The following is a 21,735-nucleotide window of genomic DNA, read 5'->3' as shown; positions in this document are numbered from 1 at the left end:
AACAAGCTCATGGAAGAAAGAAAGATCAATCAAATAAAAATGCCACAATCACAAAGCCCCCCCCCCTCTCACCGCCGACCCCCGACCGCCCCACCATGACCCCCCTCGTTTGTAACTCATCCAGAGAAACTGAACTCATGGAGGTGACTCCATGCTGAATAACAAAACGCACCGTCATCAGTTACAGCATCGAATCAGAAAACTTCTTCCCTAATCGAAGCCTCCACCAGTTTGCTTTCTTGCTCATGATTACATGTATTACAATATTCATATCTGTGTAACGCGTTCATGTAACGGGGTGGGGCGCGCGAATGGGATCGTCCGAACTATACCGTTCGCTGTGGTCGTTCAAGATGGCTCGTACGGTTATTTATTATTTATTGTATTCGATTCATTTTACTAAATGCAACGGATCATCGAATATTGTCAGTGCTCCACAGAACTGTCGATGATTCAACTTAACATAAATGCAGTATATTCCTACAATTGTAATGTTATAATTATTATTAATTATAATACAGTTATAGTACTGCAATTACAATTATTATTAATTATAATATAGTTATAGTATTACAATTACAATTATTATTAATTATAATACAGTTATAGTATTGCAATTACAATTAATAAAATTGTAATACAGTTATAGTTAACGTGTGATCTATATCGATGCTTTACAGAGCTTGAAATTTTATTTTAAAAAAAAACTAGCTTTTTCTTATACAAGTGACTCTCGAGATAGCATGATCCAGTTCTAAGGATTTCTTTTGTACGACTGCAAGGAATGGAGATGTTCAAGCGTTTTCATTTAAGTGCTCCATCTCGTGTATACCGGGTGTCCCAGGTAAACGTTGAAATGTCTTGAGAAAAACTGCACAGTATCGGGCATTGTCGGTCACATAACCTAGCCCTCTAGAGAATTTCGATGTACGTTTCTCTCCACAGTTCGTCCCTGCGCATTTTTCAAGAGTGGATGAAGCCTTGTTTCCATCAAAATAGAACCGCAATATTTTTTAACAGAATTTCCCGTCGTGGCCAGTAGGACAATCTAGCCTTTACCGAAAGTCGAAAATGGAGAAAAATAATTGCTAATGGAAACGCAGGTCTAACGGAAATTACCGCGAAGGAATCTTTCTTGAAAATCGACTAAATTATTAACCGTTTGCACTCGAACGGTAACTCCGAGGCACCGCTAAAAATTGCTATCGAATTGTCATCAAACTGTTTAGGTTATGTCAAGGTTATGTCACAAAATTCAATATCGTACGCATAATATGCACCGACAATCGAAAAAAAAAACGACAGTATAAAAGATAGTCGTATAAAACGGAAATACCGTAAGCTGGAAAAATGTGGAAAAATGTTGAATTTCGTGGGAAGATGGCGTCGAGTGCGAACGGTGAATCCGCGAGTACAACGGGGACCCGTTCGAAGCAATTTCGCTGCGCACCGTTTCCCCCGTGGCGATTTCTCGTTTCCCCGGGACCACCCGGTGCATCGACTCTCTGGAACTCTCCCGAGCAAGGCTCCAGTTTCAGCTTGATTGGCACGTTCACCCCGGAATGCTTACATAGTGGTCATTTTGTTCGGCAACCATCATATAGAGTGCTTTGACGCTAGAGTTTAGTCGTCTCTCGACACACTTTTGACTGTCTCATAATGCTGTTCGGGTCACGCCGCGGCCGAGCCTACGCCACTGACACCGGTTCTCGTGGGGCACACAGGTGCAGGCGATCGTCGACCACCACCACAACGTGGACGTGAAGGTGCCGACCAAGGTCAGGTTCCAGGAGCCGGGCAGCCAGGAGCCGGCGCAGGAGGCGGAGGCCGCCAAGGAGGCCGAGCCCGGCGACAGCAACCAGGCGGCCGGGGACGCGAAGGACGCCAACGACGAGCAGTCCCAGCTGATCGGCGGTTCGCCCAAGCAGGATAACAGGGAGAACACGGAGAAGGAGGCGAAGGAGAACGAGGAGAAGGAGGCGCCCGAGGCGAAGAAACCTACCATCACACCGTACGTCATCGATAAGCTGACAGACTAATAATAACTAATAATCGACTTTATGAAAAAGTAGCTTAGTTTATTTATTAATAGATTAATAGACTAATAATAATATTATATTATTATTAATTAATATATAATAATAATATAATAATAATAATATTCCTAATAGACTAAGCTACTTTTTCATAAAGTTGAGTGGACAGAGAATAATGTTGCATCGTGTATAACTTGTGAAAATTGTTAAATGAGTAAGAACATTTTGTATCTGTCTCTTAGTTTCCACGCAATTAACGTAAACAATCTTTTAATTTGCAGACAAATCTGCAGTCCGGTCGTCGAACTTGGCAATTGTTTACACTTTGGCTGCCACGTCACCCTATATTTCAATTATAAATCAATTTCAAATACATTGTAGCTTCTTAAGTTTATTAGGATCCGCAAAATGTAAGAACGCTGAAGAAATTCTATTGTTGTCCAACCGAATCGAACGGTGCAATTTTATGAAATTCTTATGGTCGTTAGCGTGGCGGTCAAAGAGAATAAGAGCCGCATTATAATGTTTATTAAATTCTTCGCTTTGTTAAATCGTTAATATATCTGTGTGTCGCAAATTTCAGTGACGAGGGCGACGTGAGGCGTATGCACACTTCCGTGAAGCTGAACGAAGTGATCGTCAACAAGAGCCATGACGCTCAGTTAGTCATCCTCAATCTGCCTGGGCCGCCGCGGGACACCAAAATGGAACGTGAATCAAACTGTATCCTTTTCTACGGAATCGTCAGTTGAACCGTAGCATTGTCCTCGGATGATCGCGAGCATGCTATCCTTGAAGCAGATACGACTCCTTTTAGAAAGCAGCAAAGCCAACGTGTTAACCCTTTGCACTCGAAGCCATTTCAACTGTAAATCTAAATTAATTTATCTGACTTGTATATAGTATTTCCATTTTATATATTATTTATTATTATTTATTATTATTTATATATTATAGTATTTCCATTTTATATGATAAAGTGCATTTCATGCGTATGAAATTTAGTCTTGTGACTCATACAACAATTGGACTTTTAACAATTGTTTACATCTAAGCTTTTATCATATAAAAATTACCTTGAAACGTGATGTAACAATTTTAATGGTGCCTCAGAGTCACCGCTCGAGTGCAAAGGGTTGAAAGATAGCTGACTCATCGCGAGCCTAATGCTATCTTCTTGTTCGAGGGTCTTCAAGATGCTCACTGATTTTCTTTGATATGTCCTTGACGACCGTGAACCAGACATGGAATTCCTGGAGGTTCTCACCGAGGGTCTGGAGAGGGTGCTGATGGTGCGCGGTGGCGGCCGGGAGGTGATCACCATCTACTCGTGAACTAAACCGGGATGGATCGAAGTAACCGCCTCGCAAAAGCAGAAATCTAGTTTACTTCTCAAAGACCTAAACGACTTCACCCTAAGGAACACGTTGCTCTTGTGCCATTGTCTGAGCAGTCACTTGCGTTTCGCGTTGTGAACATTAACATAAAACCCACGATACACACGAACACGTACACTGCGCTACACACACGCATACACACATAAATACAGAGAGAGATTTACACGCGACACATACATACACACACGCACATACATTCGTACACACGGTCACCGGTCGGAACAACAAAGAACGGATAAAAAAAGAAGAAAAGAAAAACCGGAGGCAGAAGCAAAAGTCGCGAGGAGACGGAACAAAAAAACCGAACAAAAATACAAAAGGAGCAACGCGCACGAACGTGGACGCGCGCGGTTATATTCCGCGGACAACAACGGTCGACTCGGATCGAGTATAAATAAATAAAATCGCGCGTTTAAGTAGGCTCGCTCCGAGGCGCGATCACCGTCGAAGAAGGCCAAAAGTGACATGCCAAAGGATATAAAAGTTTCCTTTTAAAATCGACAAAAGCAAAAAGAACAAAAAAAAATGATAATGAACTTCACACGTAAACTAGGATCGTAACCGTAGGATCTATCTTATTTACACTCGTCCCTTTTTTTCGATGAGATAGACAACAAGTGGTTTTAATCCGTATACACACGACAACAACAACAACAAAAAAAGGAGGAGCGAAAACGACAAAAAAAAGAGAAAAAAAACACGATGAAAGCAAGAACGAACCCAGAAAATTTCTTTCTCTCTCTCTCTCTCTCTCTCTTTTTCTCTTCCTCTCTATCTTTCTTTCTCTTTCTCTTCTCACTCTCTTCCTCTTTCTCTCTCTCTCGCTCTCTCTGTCTCCGTGTGACACCAAAAAAAAACAGATAGCAAAGAAAAGAGGGGAAAAAGAAAAAAAAACACGGACGACCGGCACACGAACTCGACACTTTCCAAAGGATTGATCGGTTCACCATCGAATCGTACGTTGTTGCTTCGTCGCGTGAAAGAAAAAAAAAAGAAAAGAGAGTTACGACGAAGATGGCGAGGAGGAAAGACGACGAGGGAGGAGAGAAAGATTTTCCGCAAAGAGCTGCACCGACGAGGAAAGAACCGAGACCCGAGTACAAAAGGAAAAAGAGCAAGAAAACCAGCCGATGAAAAAAGGTCGCTACGATTCTAATTATTGAATTTCCTGTTGAAACTGAAATCAAAATTTTTGGTCCGAGGCTAAGATCGAAGCATCTACGAAACCACTGCCAGAATACTTTCTAAATGCTTCGCGTTTAACCAAAGACGCGAGAGGCTCATTTTTCTACACGCATCGTCGTTATAGAGAGTGTATGGTATAATGGGGTATGCGCGCATCGCATCGGCCGCGGGGCGACTGCGACGCGCGCATATCGGATATTGTATATGTATAATTCTGCCGCTTATAGGTGAGACTTAGGCTAGCCTAGGATAGCGCGCCGAGATCCACGCCGACGAACGCGAACGCGCACCGCGCACGCGCGCTGCGCCGCGCCGGATGTTCGGCCCGTGAACGCTGCCGCGCGCGAACTTCGCTCGCGTGGACGTGCGAACGCGCATGCACGCCGCGCCGGATGTTCGGCCCGTGAACGCTGCCGCGCGCGAACTTCGCTCGCGTGGACGTGCGAACGCGTACGCGCGCCCCCCCGACCACGCGACGGGATTCGAGCTCCCATCCGGTTCCCACGAATCCCCGGAAGACGGGCGGTGGCCCCGTCGATCTTGCCTCAGCGAACGACGAAAGTTGCCCGGGTCACGACCAAACCGGAAAGCGGTCATCGGCGACGTCTTCAGAAAAGTATATTACTGCCACAGTCTTGATGTTAGGATTACGTTCAAGCTAAACTAAAACAAAATGGAAAAAAAACGTAGTTGGAACGAGTGCGACGAGGATCGTGACTCTGTAATCGTTCAGGCCGTGGAACGACCATCGGCGACGCCCTTTGCTCTCGACTGTAAACGCGCCCTTTTATGCCGATCACTCGGCGCACAGGGTTAGGTTAGATCGACCCGAAATGACGTGACAATTCGTCGATGTCTCGAACGATTTTTCTCGAGTTCAACGCGATAATGAATCGTCGATAGAGTTTTTTTGTTTCTTTTTTCGTTTTTTCTGTTTTCTTTTTTTTTGTAAAAGCATCCTACGATTTTAATCGTTTTAAAACGACGTTTCCTGAACCGATAGTGTTGTGATGGACGGTATTGTATATTATATAATATTCCAGGGACGGGGAATATTTGTTTCGCGAAATCGCGCGCGTCCGTTTGTTTTCCAATGGAGAATTGTGGGTAGAATGTGTCGGGTGTCGTTCCAAGGTCGAAAGTTCTAATTGTCGTATCGTTGTCTCAGAGATAAACCAGCAATAGAGCTCTAAACGTGTTTAGGGGAAAGTCTAATGCGCCTCGCAGCGACGTAACATGTTAAGGAACTTAAACCTAGGTATTCTTGTACAGAGACGTAGATCTATATCGAGCCTACCGGGTGTACACTATATCGCCGGAGAATTCTTAAAGTATTATTAATGTATCAGTACCTAAACTACTTAAGCGAAGTATCGACACGGCGTCGCGAACGCGTCAGACAAGAGAATTCTCTCTCAGCATTATACCGCGAACAAATTATCGATGGTGTTTAATTTCCGCCATCGGTGCATATATATATATAGAGAGAGAGATTCTCGTAGCAGAGATGGGCAAACCTCGTCGTCGACCCAAACACTCTGGAAAAGAAAAGAAAAACCAATGAAATATCTAGAAACCGATTTCTCATTCTTCGCCGTAGTTCACAACCTCAACACTGAATCTACCGCGCCGGTCGAAAATGATCGGTGGTCCCCATTGGTTTGTTCGTTTGTTCGATCGTTGAAACTTCGATCGAAACGGCGAGAAGTCGCAGAGAGGTTAGCCATTCGTCAGAGAGCTCGGGTAGGTTCAGTGTTAAACGGCGAGGCGAAATTTCGAACAAATTTTCGCCGTTCGAAGTGTGCTCGCTGCACGCGAATCTTTTTCCTCGAGCAACAACGTGTCTAAATAATTCATTGAAAAAAATTTCAACAAATTTCTAAAGACTCTCAGGTGCCATTTAATTTCGCTGCCAAGTGGAAGAATTGCCCAGCTCTGTCTCGGATCAGTTCGAAGGGACAATCTTCTCTCTCTCTCTCACTGAGACTCCGCCGATCGTCGGCGTCGATGGACGAACGAAATAGGAGAGAGAGAAAAAAAAAGAGAAGGATAACAGGCTATAGAAGGAACACGTTGAATAACGCACAGATAACTCTTCTTCACCCCCCGTTTTATACTTGACTCGCGTCGATCCTAGCGGCGTCCCCGCGAACAAAGGTTCGGCCAGCAGCGTTCCCATCCGACTCACAGAGTGCGCGCGATCGATCGAAGAATCATGGCGGACGTTCACGCGTATCCCCTTCGGGACTGAAGCTCGTTTCTTGTTTCCACCCCCCCCCCCCTCCACCTCCCAGTGTAATCGCCGACCTGTCGCGCGTCGATGTCCTCGTCTGGGTTCGCGTTTCTATCGTCCATGGCCTACCGGTCGGCCCTCCTCCGGAAACTGCCGATCGAGCACCGACAGCCTTAATGGCGGCCATCGCTGCAACCGCATGGCAAAAGTCGACGACATAACCTGCGACATAACCGCGGGTTTCGTGCGTTAAAGGCTTTAGAAGCATTCTACGATCGCCGTTGTTCTCCATCGTCCTCAATTTGTTCAAATTAATAGAAGAAATGGACTCCTATTGGAATTCTGTTTGTTGCAATTTTTTTTTCTTGATCTCGGTTTATTACGAATTACAAAAATCACGGTTTATTGCGAATTTTTGTTATTTTCGAGATTGTTCGATAAAAGAGAACTTCTTCTGTTTGATCGAGGTGCGCGATGATTTCCGGCCGTTGCATCGATGGCTTCCTTTAACCGGACCGCCATCTTGATTTCTTCTCAACCGACTCTCATCGAAGGATAGCGTTAGCGAACGGTCGCGTTTTAAGTGTCGTGTGCATGTCACGTTTCATGCATGGCCCGAGACTCTCTCAGCCATGTTTCATTTTAGATAGGCACTATCTAATACGCATATACATATGTATGTATATACACATGTATATATACATATATATATATAAATATAAATAAATGAATATTGTATCGTATGTACGTATATGTGTGCGGGCATGTGTGGCATTCGATGAACCGTAATTCGCGGGGATTTAAAAGCGTTTGCTAAAACTTCGTTAATCGCAAAACTTCGATTTGACTTGCACACACACACACTGTGTGTGCGTAACAATTTTCACTTGAATTCGACGATAATCGATCGCCGATTCTTTTCTTCCTCCGTTGACTCGCGACTTCCGAATTCGTCGAATCGCGCCACAGCGCGCGCGCGCGCGCGTGTGTACGTGCACGCGACTGAATAGTTTATGCGCGAAGAGGAGGTCGAAGTTGCGACGAACCGCGAGATCTTTTTAACATTAGTAATAACCACGTAGAGCGGGTGACTTAAACTGTAACCGTCACTGTCTACTTTAATCGATGTCCGTGAACGAGTCAAAAAAGTTTATCCAAACCGGAAAGAGTCGAGCAACTCGGAGAACCTTCGCCGCTGTTCGCAAGCCGGCCGATAAAAAAAGAAAAAGATAAACCGGAGCCGTTCTAGAATCCTTTCTTCGGTGGAGTAAAAAATTGTATATGCGACTCGCTGCATCAATTGTCATTTAAAAAAAAAAATATCTTGTTAGGCGATCGAAGCCAGTCGATCGATCAGCGGTATTATATATATTATATATTATATATTTATATTATATATTATATATTATATATTATATATTATATATTATATATTATATATTATATATTATATATTATATATTATATATTATATATTATATATTATATATTATATATTATCGATATCAGCGAACTTCTTGAATCCGAAACAATCTCCGAAGCGTTTATTGTTTACTTACTTTTGGCGATCGTCGATCGTCCCTCGATTCGTTTAACCAAGATATCGACAACTCGATTCGTCGTCTGTACTTAATCTCTCCGTAGATTTTAATCTTACACTTAACCTATACAATTCGTAGAGATTGATTTGTATCCTTTAATCCGTTTACGATTTCATTTCCATATGCTCCGAGTACTTGTATCGAACTTCGAGGTCCGACCGTCGTTCCGTCGAGGGGGTGCTGGCGCCGCGAACAGCGAACATAACCTTGCCGCGTCGAGCGGAAAACGTTGGAAAAGTGGTAAAGACGGCCGGGGAAAGAGACGCGTCAGCGAGTCGCAAAGCGAGAAGCATCGTCGAGGGACCGTGAACTCTCGACGTCGAAGAGTTTCGTCCCTTTATCTACCTCATCGCCAGCGTGTTTATCGAATAGCCAGCGATCACGTGGGAGGTATCGCGCGAGCTTTAAGCACCTCGTCGAAGCAGGTGTAGCCGAAAAGAGAGGACGGATCCAAAAACAAGCAATACATCGCCAAAGATGATGGAGGACCAGAAAGAGACGAAGAAGCAGAAGAAAAAGAAACAAATATTGGACGACGACTGTACGACTTTATTGTTAAGAAAGGACGCCGGGGAACGCTTAGGTTCACGAGACGCTCCCTCTCTCCCTCTATCTTATCGTCCACGATGTTGCGACACGTACTTTCTAATTTTAATACGTTACTCACTTGTCGACTACCATATATTTTATGTGTACTTGCCTATCTGATAGGCGTCGGCACTGCATAGTTTATATACGAGACATGTTGACTATGAGAAAAGTTTATTCGCGGCGAGGAATTTGAGGGGCAGCCGGGAACGATGCTGATATCACGGAGCCGCGCGCAGATCGTTCGGCCCGCGAGAACTCCGGCAACGGGGAAGCATCTCCTGTCTCGCGTCGGACAAAATCGCGGTGTGATTTCTCGCTTCTAACGGTGTTCGGAGCCAGACGGTATCGGCGCGAACTCGACGGCGCTCGAGATATTGTTTTCACGGCGCGCCTGGCCGCCGGAGACGTCTTAGCTGCGCGCGACGGCGCATGCGCGGTGCCCGTCTACCGGGCGAACGCTCCGAACTAGGACGACGACGCGGAAACCGCGGACGGTTTCTACGGACGTTGTTCACGCGGTAGACGGCCCGCGCATGCGCCGTCGCGCGCAGTCAACTTTCATGCCTGCGCCGATCAAGAGATCCCGACGGGTGCGATGCGTCTTTCTTCTTGAAACATTGAAAATGTAAAGAAGAGAAGTGAACAATGTTCTAAAAAAAAATATATATATATATATATATATACTTCCCATTGATCAACGAGATCAAGGTACACCGGCCCGCGAAAGTGTTCAGCCGTACAGATTTCTTCGACAGAAGTGGTGGTCGTTCGTCAACGTCGAACAGAAACGGTTCGTACTGTCCGGCTGTGTGCTTTCGCGTGGTCGTGTCTTTCTCCTTTTTTTCTTTTTTTTTGTATATCGATTCTGTATCGAGTGGTTCGCGCGGTTCCGTGACGGCAAGCAAGCGAGAGGAGGACGAGAGAGCTGTTCCGGGCGATGAGATGCTGCTGAATGCGTTGTACATAAATAGATAGATATAAAGACGGGAAAAGAGGAATAATTACAAAAGAAAAGAGAGCTTGACGGGCCGAGGCACGAGGCGGAGCGGACGAAATTATATAGAGAGAATCGGCGGCGAACAAGAGGAACGAAGAACGGGGGAGAACGCGACGGGACGTCATTTTCATAGATCGAACCAGTATTGCAGCGTTTACTCTGCTGCCGCTTTAATATTTTACTATGTCGTATTTACTCGAACGAAACGGTAGACGAGAACACACACGTACACCACAGAGAGACAGACACATACGAACAACACGCTCGCGCCCGGGGAGAGAACACGTACACACGCATATAACAGGAACACGGTTGACCATATGTGCACATATAAATACGATAGAGAGAGATATTCGGCGAAAAGGGAAAGGCTCTCCGTTTCTCTTTTCGCCTCGGAATTCTACGAATAAATAAATAAATAAATGAATAAATAAACAAATAAATAAATAAAAATATATATATATGCGGGAAGAAGTACGAAGATTAACAAAGAAAAGAAAAAGGAAGCAACCGAAACGAAGACGAGAGAAGACAGCCGCGGGTTTGGGCGATCATCGGAGGACATGGAAAGCGTCGTTCGCGATTGCGTCCCGTTGTGAACGGGCCTCGCGTCCGGTTTAAATCACCTCTAGGCTGTGAGATGCGAGCTAAGCAGCAGGCGATACTTGCTCGAGACCTCAATCACATGTGTCAAATCAAGCGGATAAACCTATATTATACATATTATACATTAATTTAAACAAAAGGAGAGAAAAAAGGAGAAAACAAACGAGCCGGGAACGAGAAACGAAAGGAACGAGGCAGCGAGAGAAAAGTGGAAGATCGACGTGAAGGAACGGGCGACGCGAACGGGGAGGGGAAGATCGGTCGAGAGGAGGGGGGAGGAGACCAAGGATCGGAAGTCGAGTCTCGGGTTTCATTTTTTTCCTCTCCTCGAGGTCACCTTTCTGCGTTCCTTCGACAGCGTGGAACGAACCTCTCTGTTCCCGGACGAACAAAAGCCGCGCGTTAAACGAAAGAAAAGTAACAAAAAATCGGGGGCGGAACCGGGGGGGGGGCTGGGGTGCGGATGAAACGAGCGGAACCGTAAGTCGGATTGTGCACCCTGGGAATCAATTTCACGAGGATTTCTGGGGGGTGGGGGGATGGGGGACCGCGTCGCGAGAGACAAATATATGTATATATAGATATGCACATATACGGATTCTGTATATATGTGTATATATGTATATGTATATGGGAGAAATACAAGATATATTTGTAGATACGAGGACACTTTAGCCAATCTGATTTAGCGTATGTAATAGAGTCAATACTGTGAAATACCTATAAAGAAAAGGAAAAAAAATGGCAAACTTTACCCTATACCCTTTTAGATTCTAGACGATGATGAAATACTTGTAATTAACTTATGGAAGACGAAGTATAATGAATGAAGAAACTATACCGCGATCAGATCGATTAAATAAATAAACGACATACAACCTATACATTGCCTCGATTTATTCCCCATTTTTACAATTCTCTTAGCCGTTTTACTTTTTCCAAAAAAGCACTCTATTTCCTGTTTCCAAGTTTTGTTCAATTTTTGATTTATTTAAATCAACTAACGTGTCCAGGAAAAGGATTTCAAAAGCTGCGAATAATTTTGAATATCATTAGATGTGCTATTAGTATTATGTACTAATTTAAATAAGTAGTCGATCGTTAGGAGTAACTTTTCCCAGTCGAATTTATAAGAAAACAAAAGTGAGATTATTTAGTAACGACTACGTGTTGTGAGATAATATTTCTTTTGATTTTGCGCGAATGATTCTTGCCGCGTTTCTCATAAGAAGCAATGTAAATACCGGCAAGAATCATCTGATCTGTAAAATCTAAATATGTACAACGCCGCTACGCATAACGTCGAGACACACAAACTGCTGCAACAAAATTACCGACGGAGTAATAGAAAAATCGATACCAATTGACGGCACACTACGATTCCAAAAATTTGAATTTAGCGCCGATCGGTTAGTTATTAAATCGAATTTCTTTTAATCAATCAAAAACTGTTTTGGTTCGAAAGTTGTAAGAAAATGTCACTGCATTTCTCGATCAATATTTCTATTTGCACGCGTTTCTTTTTTATTTCTAATAGAAAACGCCGGTGGCTCCATCTTTTCTTTATCAAGCAGCTACGCATCTCTAGATAATATCATTTGTGCAACGAAATCTGTACAGCAGATACACCGACGTGACCCTAGAATTCCGAATTTGAATTACCGCTTCTAAACCGCCATATTGAATTTTAGTTCGCCCAAGTTTGCAGCAAGTTCAGATGGCAGTGAGAACAGTGCGAGGCGCCCTGAATAGGCAATAAGCATGGCGACGGGGCAGACGCATATGCGCCAGAAGCCTCGTACGGCTTCGTTTTGAGATAAAAAATGAGCGAGGTGTCGTTAATTCGTTGCATGGATCATCGTAGAACGACGTTGGATCAAAGGTGAACCGGCGGCGCAGTTTCGCGTGACCGTACCTAAGACGTGAGACAATCTACGAATTAAGTATACAGTATCTTATCACCGATAGTTTTTTTTCTTATCGTCCCTTCGATCAATGCCCGAGAAACCGAATCCAGACATAATATGGCCGATCCAACGATACAAACATTCTGTTGTCATCACTCGAACAGAACGGACATGGCGATCTTTGTCATGCAAGAATTCAACACCGATGCTTACAACATCGTGTGCATGGTTTCGTCTATGATAGGGATCCTGGGTGCAGTGTACCAGGTAAGCAAAAGTTTCGTTTCCACCCTATTTTGTTTGTCAAAGAGATTGAAACAATTAATCTGCAGATATTGCCAAGGGAAACGTCCAGTCTGCCTCATCGATGGCAAGGTTTCTCTTCATCCAGAGGTCGAGAAATCATTATATGGCTCGCTATTGCCGATTTTCTCGCCTCGTTAGGTATGCAACATACTCTCCGAATGCTACGTTCCGCCAAGTCTTTGTAAATATTAATCCCATCCAAGCTGTTCTCGCTTCGTCTTTACGCGTACCTTTTTTAACAGAGATTATATGAATGTTCTACATTTATTTCTAGGCGTTTTTATAAGATCGGTACTTTGGATGAACTTCAAATCGATAATGCCGATGGAGGATGATACTTCCAGCGTTGTTTTCTGTGCACTGTCGTCGGTCAGTTCTATTAAAAGATTATAGCAACGAGTTAGCTTACAGTCTTTCCATTGTAATTAGCACCTGCAACATGCATTTGTAGGCTTGGACTCAGTACTTTTACATGGCAACATGGATCTGGACGCTATGTTACGCGATAGACATGAAGTTATTGCTTGGGGATAGATCCGGTCATCCCACCTGTTACCATGCATTCGCATGGATATGTCCTGCAATTCTCACGACGTTCGGTTTAGCAATTTTATACATTCCAGATGCAAAGTAAGTCTTTTCTGTTTTCTGATAAATAATAAAAGTATTTTTATTATTTCTGAAGCTAACAATATTGTTACGAACTTTCGGGGGACTGAATTAACTCGTTTGTTTCCAGCTGCCACAACTTGACTTCTTTGTCCACTGCCATATTACGCATATTACCGAACTATTGTGCTACCTATGTATTATTAGCAGTAGTTATGATCGTTAATCCTGTATTGTATTTCGCGTCGACACGAGATCTTCAGACTGCAGTCACATGTAGTTTGGCTCAAATAACAGGCAGGGAAAGAAAACTGGTGCAAACGATAAGGCTGAAGTTCGCGTTGACCAATGTAGCGTATTACGTGTGCTGGTTGCCGAATTTGATCAACGGAATCTTACTGTGGACCTTGTGGTTCCAGCTGCCGATCAAAGCTATTATAACTTTGTGGTATATAATGGTATGTATATCTCGCGATTCTATTCTGTCGAATTTAATTAATCGAGACTTTTAATCGACAGGCTGTAACTAATCCTCTCCAAGCGTTTTTCAACGCGCTCGTGTACAAGAGATGGGGCAAAAGGGAGAAGTTTCGACTAGAGTGTTGTCAGAAGATCGGCAACTTCAAAAGCCAGATCACAAAAGGGGACGTTGGCATGCGATTAACAGAATCGTCGCCATTATTGGATCCGAAATTTGGCTGTCCTCCCCATACGAGCATAAATGGATCGTCTTCATTTTAAAAACTGTGATAAACCGTATCCATTGACCACCTTTGCCTACTGTTTTTTTAAATGGAATTATATTTTTCTAATGTGCTCAATCGGTGGCTTACTATATGAACAAATTGAACGAGAACAACGCTAGATTATATAATATACGAATTATCTCGAGATCTTCTGATAAAGCATCGCCAGTATGTTTTACGAATAGAAATAAACATAACAATAGTTGCAGAGACATTAGCATTGTCCAATGCCTTTTCGATGCAAGGCTGACTATCGCGTACTGTAATAAAGATAATTATTAGATATTTCTTGTCCTACGCAGCTAATAATGAACTTCCTCGAATCATGAAACATACCAAGATACTTTGATCTGAAAATCCTGGGGCATTTTGTAAATACGTAAACGCAAAAGTTGTTGCAATGCATATGATGCAACCAATTTTTTTACGTAACTTTTTTATAATCGTAAGGAGTATTTAACGATTTCTCAGAAGTGCATTACTAGAAAGTAGATTGATCTAGAGATAATACTCGGTATGGAGCTTTATGGGCGAAATATTTTAATCACTCTAAAGCTGGAAGTGCTCTTTTCGGCGAGCACGTTTGTTACTTGTTGCATATACGAGAGGCTTTATTTTTTACAAATGTAAGAAGAACATGTATACGTAATACTATCGTTTAATCAGTTTAACTTCTTTTCTTGTTTTGTACATCTAGTATGTTTTAGGCTGAGGCATTGCTGTTTCACAAATTACAAACTATTCAACGGAGCACTCAGTTTGTACGGATATATATATATATATGTATATATATATGGATATATATATACATGTATATAACATACATTATATAAATATAACGGGCATCACAATTGAAAAATCGATCATCACTTTTGTTACAGTGAGTAAGGAGCACCTCTAAAAAAATATGTCTATCTCAGAAAATAGTGCACGTTGAATCTCGAAACAGATATCTCCTCAACTTCTCCTTTCGTTTCGTGTTTTGATTAACAGACTTGTATTCGTACAACATTCCTCCGCTTGATAAAAAAATTCTTATATACAACGCTAGTAGTGATAAGTGTTTTAAAGACATTCCGAGGACATTGTTTACATATATGTTCTTTTTACAAGACTACTTAATTTTCGATCAATTAGCTCACTTTGTTTTTCCCTCCCTCTCTTCATAGCACCAAAAAATTACTCAGTAGAAATACGAAGACAGTTTTTTCATTTTGAACACGACAAGCATAATGAAAGTGTACGCAACAATAAAAGGAAACAATAAAGCTTAACTGTTAAATTATTGGACTGTGTCATAAATAACTTCTGACGTGGTATAATTTAATTAAATAATAACAGAAACATTTTGATATATCTATTGCGTTGAAAAATATATCGAATTGAAATAAATGTTGAAAGTTGAAGTTATTTACAGACCAATCCAATATTACTGTCATTCGCTTGCTTTGATGCTAGGAGAACGATAATGTACAACGATTTCAACGTTATCGACTAACAATTTAATATTAGTCACGAACTGTTTCTCATAGTTTACACGCTTAAATTTAAATTGGTTCACTTAAGATATATGTCATTCGTTTTCCTCTTTCAAAAGTCGCTGTTTAAAAATAGATTGAATTTCCATAAAATAATCTTTGCGTAAAGCTAAGTTACTAACTACTAATACTAACATTATAAGACTGATCGTGTATAAAGATTCTGTAACTATACAGTAACAACACGGACATACCACACTCCTTTTTTTACATTACTTACATGGTCTATTCTAGAGTAAATTAGAATAAATACTGCCAAGATGCTATATACGTATATGTCTAATGTGTAAGGATTATATGGAAGAATTTCCCCTCTGAGTCGAACAACTTTCGCTTGTAAATCTGTTAGGTAAATGTTTTACTTTCCTAACGATAAATGAAAAGTGCTTCTCTCGATCGCAAGGGACACAATTGGATTAAAATGGAAGCAATATACTTCTGTTAGTAAAAAACCAATACGATTATTTTACTAAATTCTTTGGGGTTGAATTTACCCTAAGTGTGGCATAGCAGGTTAATGATTCTTACAGTTACAATGAATTTTACTCTCCTGAATATTGAGCCACATACATAATAACGCACTCTAATCGCATCTTAGGCGATGCCGATATGTCCTAAACTTCGTCACTGGTTTATTCGTTGGTAGCAAAATTGTCTTTTTTTTTAGTCTTTTTCTAGATTTTTGTAAAGTGAAAAACATTATTCCCCGAGAAGAAAGTTACACGACACAGCATAAAAAAAACTTAAATTGCGAAAAGTACTTGGCAGTCGGACGATCGAAAAATTAACATAATTATCGAACAAAAAGCAATAGGCTTTGTTCATCGTTAATATCATCTCCGGCGAAAAGAAGACAGCGCATTTAATCTCATCAAAGTAAAAAGCAGTAGAAAAAAGATCACCTTCGGATAAAAAAAAAAATGTATGCTACTTCGATAAGTCGCGCGGTATTTCATCCGTTCAGCAAACGAAATGGTACAATATGTTTTATTTATAATACGAAACTATATCAAATACTTGACAACGACATTTACGATGATCTTGTAACCAGAGCTCGAATTCAAAAAAAGATTAATATATCTGTACTTATTAATTCTATGCTGATCACAATTGTAATCTTATAATAGACTCAACATAAATGCACGGATCGTTCATATATAACGTACACAAGAAGAATACATCAGCGATAAAAATTACGATAATTGACAAACATGAACGCAAACCATGCTCTCTCTCTCTCTCTCTGAATTTCGTTCTTAGAATGTAATAAAACATTATTCGTCTCGTTCGTTTTGGCACTTTGGCAAAGTATTCGCGATTGAAAAAAGCAAAATATTCATCTGTTAAATAATATAATTACCTTCGTCCGTTCGAAGCGTGAAGTATATCGTTTGGAAAAAAAGAAACAAATTGATATCCTCGCAACGCAGTTTCCGTCATCAAGATGAAAAATTCGAGGCTCCCAGGGTCAATGATGTTATTTCACGAACAATCATCTCGGCAATCTTCCACGCTAATTCTTCTTTAGCCTAATCATATCGATTCGTTAGAGTTTCAAGGTAAGTTACCAAAATATATTTAATTAATTCAATGCATTTAACGGTATATGCCTGCATAATAGATTGTTCGTTAAAACAATCGCAGCAGATAGCGCATTTTATTTTCGACGAAAAATCACACCTCAACTAAAAGATAACTCACCTTATCATTGTCCATATTTACAAGTCTTTTTACAACACGTGCTAAGCGCGATTCTAAAATTGTTTTTCGTTTAATTAGTACAGTTATTTAAAGTGAAACATTAACAAAATATAATTGTGTCTCGAAGATCTTACCACATTTTCTTTGAGGATCCGGTTCTATTTCGGTTATAAACCTTCCTAAGGCATCGATATAACCCACGCTCAAACTGAAAAACAAAACAGAATGTCGAAATGTTCGTCAAACAAGATTCTCTGATACTCTAATATTACCTATATTTATTACGTTTCCATAGGGAATCCGGATCGTAAAGTTGCCTGGTGTCGATGTTCATGCCACCGCCGATGGATCCTTTGCTATTTGTCGACCTCCCTTCATTCCCTGCCTGCAGGGTACTTTGCATATTAATACTAATGGAACTCACGCTGCTGCAATCCGAACCTAACAATTATCGGAATATCATAAAGATAATTGTTGTTATTATAACGAAGATAAATAGAGTTTGTATAATAAAAACATACAAACCTGCTCTTTTTATCCTAGCGTGCATACTCGAGCATGGACTGCTTTGTATGGTATTGATCAACTCCGACAAGTATTTGTAATATAACTGTGATGATAAGAAAGTAGGTAGATAATGCTGGAAAAAGTACAATGTTATCTCAATATGGCGTTGCAATCTCTATCAGGGTCTTTATGAGTCTCGAATTACCGATCTTAAATTAAAGTTCTAATATCCTGCGTAACATCAGGGTTTGATTTTGTACCTTATTCAAAAAATTATATACAATTTTACAGGGCTTATCAAAACAGTCTGGTCGTGGTCCCTCCCCATCCTCGTGACATATATTGTCTTCTACTTGAAATCGGATTATATCACTGAAACCAAGTGACTTCGTCGCTTGCAGACTAAAATATTTATCATAAATGATCAATGCATCGGACTGGGCTTCCTCGGGATTTGCGGCACTCTTCTTTTCCAACAAGTTCTGCTTGTAGTTGATAGCAGACATCCAAAAGTCCAGCAGCTCTCGTTTATTTTCGAGTTCCATGAACTAAAACGTAATCTGATTCATTACAGATATATATTTATAAAACAGAAGTAAATACGCAAGGGATTATTACCTCCATAAAGTAAAAGAACGCAGTTTCATTGTATAGTATGTCTGTCAACTGGACATTGCCGCTTGTAAGAACATCAATTTGATGTTTGCAGTTATATTCGCTTCTCGAGAAGTCGTTGATGTGCCTGAAAGTGGTAACGTTAAAATTTTAATTGTCCGTTTCGTGACAATTTGTACGCGCTTCGAACCATGCACTTACTCGTTTTCTAATATATTGTATACGATTTCTTGAACAGCTGATAGGCACTGCAACATAGGCTCAATATTTTCGGAAGCCAAAGCTTTCTCCATCTCCGCCTTCAAATCTTCGGGAATTTGATTTATGCCCAACGCATCTTTCGTGATATACTTCTTATAAATTCTTAACGCATCCTGCCTTGTCATGTCTCGTCTCTTGCAGTTGTAATTCGATTGTCCAGTTCTGCTTATAGTTTGACTAGTCTTTGGCATATCGTTGCAATTTGATTTCTTATCATTATTATTTACATACTCACTGAACAACGTGTTATCAACTTCATTACCATTATTCTGAGTCACCTGACAGTGGAAATTTTTATTGTCGTCCACTGTATTAGAAAGACTATTATCATTCTCCGTGTAATCTATCAACCCAACGTCCTCCTTCCTAGTCTCTTCTATGTTAACCGAACTACACAAGCACTCCACTTCCAACCAGAACTTAATAAGCGCTAAACAGTTCCTTGTCTCCATAAACTGAATGAAGTAACCTAAAGCACCTTTATCCGCGAGGATCTGTGGAAGAGTCTTAGAAAGTTGCGAGCTGAAGCACCACGCGTCGTCCCCATTGAAAGTTTGATCTTCCTCTTCCTCCTCAAAGCTGCACAGTACACCTGTTGATGTTTGAACGGACGAACCTCCGTTAAATACATGACCAAAGAAATTCCCAGAACTCGTCGGTTTTGTGGGGGAAGCTTGCAAAGATCTGAGCCAGTCTCTTTGCCCTGAAATAACGAAACAACCATTGAGAAACGTGTGCAGATTGGAACGGTGTATCTCTTTCGCTCCGATATCAAACAAAATTATGTTTGCTCAAACTAATCCATTGAACTAAAATTATTTCACTTATATTTAATTTGTCTTATACCCAGAAAGTAAATCTTTGCTCGATCGCACTTTTATTTCGCACAGAAGAAACTACATTTTCTTTTTCTCGAGACTACAACATGCCGATTCACAGATCTCGATCATCCAGACCTGGACTGACAGTTTTCCTATAATTGTTTTGCCTACGGAGCAGAGAAGTATTTTCGCGGTACAGGTTAGGTGCGACACGGCCAAAGAGGGCTAGGAACGTCAAACAACAACGGTTTCGGGCTTTAGCCGAGGAGCGGATATTTACCAGACTTCTTAAAAAATGGAAACATTGTTCACGCCAGAAGGAAACATGATAAGCGACGCGATGCAACGCGATCGGCGACGGAGATGATGTTTAAAACGGTGACGCGCGAGGACCGATTCTCGCGGCGGGTGAGAAAATTCTGAGTCGCCTATGAATGCTACGATTCGGCCACGGCACCGAACACTGAATTAGGAAAACGACACGGTTGAACTTCCTTGATCGCGCGCACACACAGCACATGACATTTCACCGAGGCATCGTTAATGTCATCACCGCCTGCCATTCGGGTACATTCGTTGCACGGATAGTCGGATGCGGCCGATTCCGTGGGAATTTTCTTCCTTTTTTTTTTCTCGCTCCATTCGAGAGAGAGAGAGAGAGAGAGAGAAAGAGAGAGAGAGAGAGAGTGAGACGGGGGGCACACGGAGTAAGAAAAGATAAGCGACCGATCATCAAAACATCCGACACAACGTGTTTGCGCAATCGATCGTTTATAATTTGCTGAAATCATAGATATGTCAAAGCTTTTCGTGGAACGCATTACCGTCTGAAACGCGATTATTCTAAGCGCTTTCGCAACGACACGACTGCAGAGAAATCTCGATGGCGCATCTCGCGTACATCGAGCATCATCAATTACCATTTTTAACTGATTCTCGTCTCGCCGTTGTTACTTCGCCCGATTTTCACTCTTTTCGACACGTTCAAACCGTAGCCTTGTTGGAAATCGATCTACCCGAGTTCTCGACTCGAAATACAAAATTTATCGAAGAAAATAGATTCGCTGTACGTACGATCGTTTGTGCTACGATTCGCCATTTAGGAGAGGGGGGGGCAGTCGCATTTCTCACGAATTGTATGTACAGTTTCGAGACCTACGATCCATCAACGTTGTAATTAACGTCGAGGATTTCGATTTTCAATTTAACACCATCGTGGAACGCTTGTCGATGAGATGCAAACTAATCGTTAGAAAGATCTCGTTGAATTCTAAGATATTAATAATAATAATAATACGCATGCATCAACGAGAAGTTGAGAAAATGGGGAAGCTGAGAATGTCGGAGCCGCGAAGTGGAGGGGGTAGCGACCCGAGGCAGACAATAAAATCAGTTCGGACTATAAATGTTTGCACGAATGCCGTGAATACGCAATGGCTGTTTTTTTTCTTTTTCGAAACAAACTATCCTGCTCCTAGGCGACAGTTCGAGCGGCGTGGACATAGTTAGCATGACTTTGGAACACCTTTCGAAACGATAAAGCATAGTCGTGTAGTGCATAATCGAGCCGTTTATTTTGAAAGTGGCATAAGTCACTTTACCGTAATGAAAAGTGGTGATTTTCTTAATGTTTATACGAAATTATTTATACCGAGAAAAATATCATTATCCTGAGATAACAAATACAAGTGAATCTTCTCGAAAGTTAGCATCCATATTTTTAAACGTGTTAAACCCTTAAATATACCCTTATAATAATAATAATAATAATAATAATAATAATAATAATAATAACCCTTAAATAAACCCTTAAATGTATCGACTTAAAAACAAAGTGACTTATGCCACTTTCAAAATAAACGGCTCAATTGTACCTGTAGTTTTTCGCACGTAATTAAACAGGAACGCTCGATAACACCATCTAGCAACACTAAATTACGTAACACAGGTGCTATGTCTTCGGGCGACGATGTGTGACACGGTTTCGAAGGTGCTTTTACGCCTCCTCGAAAAATCTTCTTCCGTGTACAGTTACGTCCAAGAGCTGCGGGTTTCGGGGTTCATCCGAAATGATCCTC

The 21,735-nt window shown here is 41.4% G+C and overlaps 3 protein-coding genes across 11 annotated transcripts in view; 2 read left to right on the top strand and 1 right to left on the bottom strand.

Moving 5' to 3' along the window:
• Nucleotides 1-11,528, top strand: part of kcc (solute carrier family 12 member kcc) — a 275,901-nt gene extending 264,373 nt beyond the window's left edge. For all 7 annotated transcript variants that reach the window (XM_033472197.2, XM_033472195.2, XM_033472194.2 and 4 more), the window contains 3 exons: nt 1,725-2,011; nt 2,620-2,759; nt 3,279-11,528. In XM_033472197.2, the coding sequence (XP_033328088.1) occupies nt 1,725-2,011; nt 2,620-2,759; nt 3,279-3,370 (519 nt within the window). In that variant the 3' untranslated portion in view covers nt 3,371-11,528. The remainder of the gene's footprint in view (nt 1-1,724; nt 2,012-2,619; nt 2,760-3,278) is intronic.
• An 857-nt stretch (nt 11,529-12,385) lies between these two features.
• Nucleotides 12,386-15,488, top strand: LOC117221268 (G-protein coupled receptor 143). The gene is made up of 6 exons (XM_033472082.2): nt 12,386-12,820; nt 12,886-12,997; nt 13,134-13,228; nt 13,311-13,489; nt 13,599-13,926; nt 13,988-15,488. Exons 1-6 carry the CDS (start codon nt 12,671-12,673, stop codon nt 14,207-14,209), a joined length of 1,086 nt encoding a protein of 361 aa, XP_033327973.1. The 5' UTR covers nt 12,386-12,670; the 3' UTR covers nt 14,210-15,488.
• pkaap (A-kinase anchoring protein pkaap) lies at nt 14,857-21,662 on the bottom strand. Of its 3 annotated transcripts, none has more exons than XM_076527744.1 (9): nt 21,532-21,662; nt 18,777-19,539; nt 18,579-18,702; nt 18,221-18,508; nt 17,979-18,093; nt 17,726-17,894; nt 17,588-17,661; nt 17,454-17,506; nt 14,857-17,281 (listed from the first exon to the last, which is right to left on the bottom strand). In XM_076527744.1, exons 2-9 carry the CDS (start codon nt 19,286-19,288, stop codon nt 17,192-17,194), a joined length of 1,425 nt encoding a protein of 474 aa, XP_076383859.1. In that variant the 5' UTR covers nt 19,289-19,539; nt 21,532-21,662; the 3' UTR covers nt 14,857-17,191. The 3 variants fall into 3 exon arrangements, with proteins under 3 accessions (XP_076383859.1, XP_033327972.2, XP_076383860.1); XM_033472081.2 differs by lacking the exon at nt 21,532-21,662 and adding an exon at nt 19,938-20,492; XM_076527745.1 differs by lacking the exon at nt 21,532-21,662 and adding an exon at nt 19,683-19,909.
• Between the last annotated feature and the right edge of the window lie 73 nt (nt 21,663-21,735).

Source organism: Megalopta genalis, unplaced genomic scaffold (assembly GCF_051020955.1).
Source record: "Megalopta genalis isolate 19385.01 unplaced genomic scaffold, iyMegGena1_principal scaffold0037, whole genome shotgun sequence".
Lineage (NCBI taxonomy): Eukaryota > Metazoa > Arthropoda > Insecta > Hymenoptera > Halictidae > Megalopta > Megalopta genalis.
The sequence above is the reverse complement of the archived record's forward strand: the minus strand, read 5'-3'. Positions and strand labels throughout refer to the sequence as shown.

Coding starts and splice junctions, on each gene's coding strand:
- LOC117221268 (XM_033472082.2), top strand. CDS start 12,671: ATGGCCGATCCAACGATACAAACATTCTGTTGTCATCACTCGAACAGA. Junction 12,998..13,133: donor CGATTTTCTCGCCTCGTTAG/GTATGCAACATA, acceptor ATTTATTTCTAG/GCGTTTTTATAAGATCGGTA. Junction 13,229..13,310: donor TTTTCTGTGCACTGTCGTCG/GTCAGTTCTATT, acceptor ATGCATTTGTAG/GCTTGGACTCAGTACTTTTA.
- pkaap (XM_033472081.2), bottom strand. CDS start 19,962: ATGTTTCCATTTTTTAAGAAGTCTG. Junction 17,507..17,587: donor GGATCCTCAAAGAAAATGTG/GTAAGATCTTCG, acceptor AAACAATTTTAG/AATCGCGCTTAGCACGTGTT. Junction 17,282..17,453: donor TAAATATGGACAATGATAAG/GTGAGTTATCTT, acceptor CGATATGATTAG/GCTAAAGAAGAATTAGCGTG.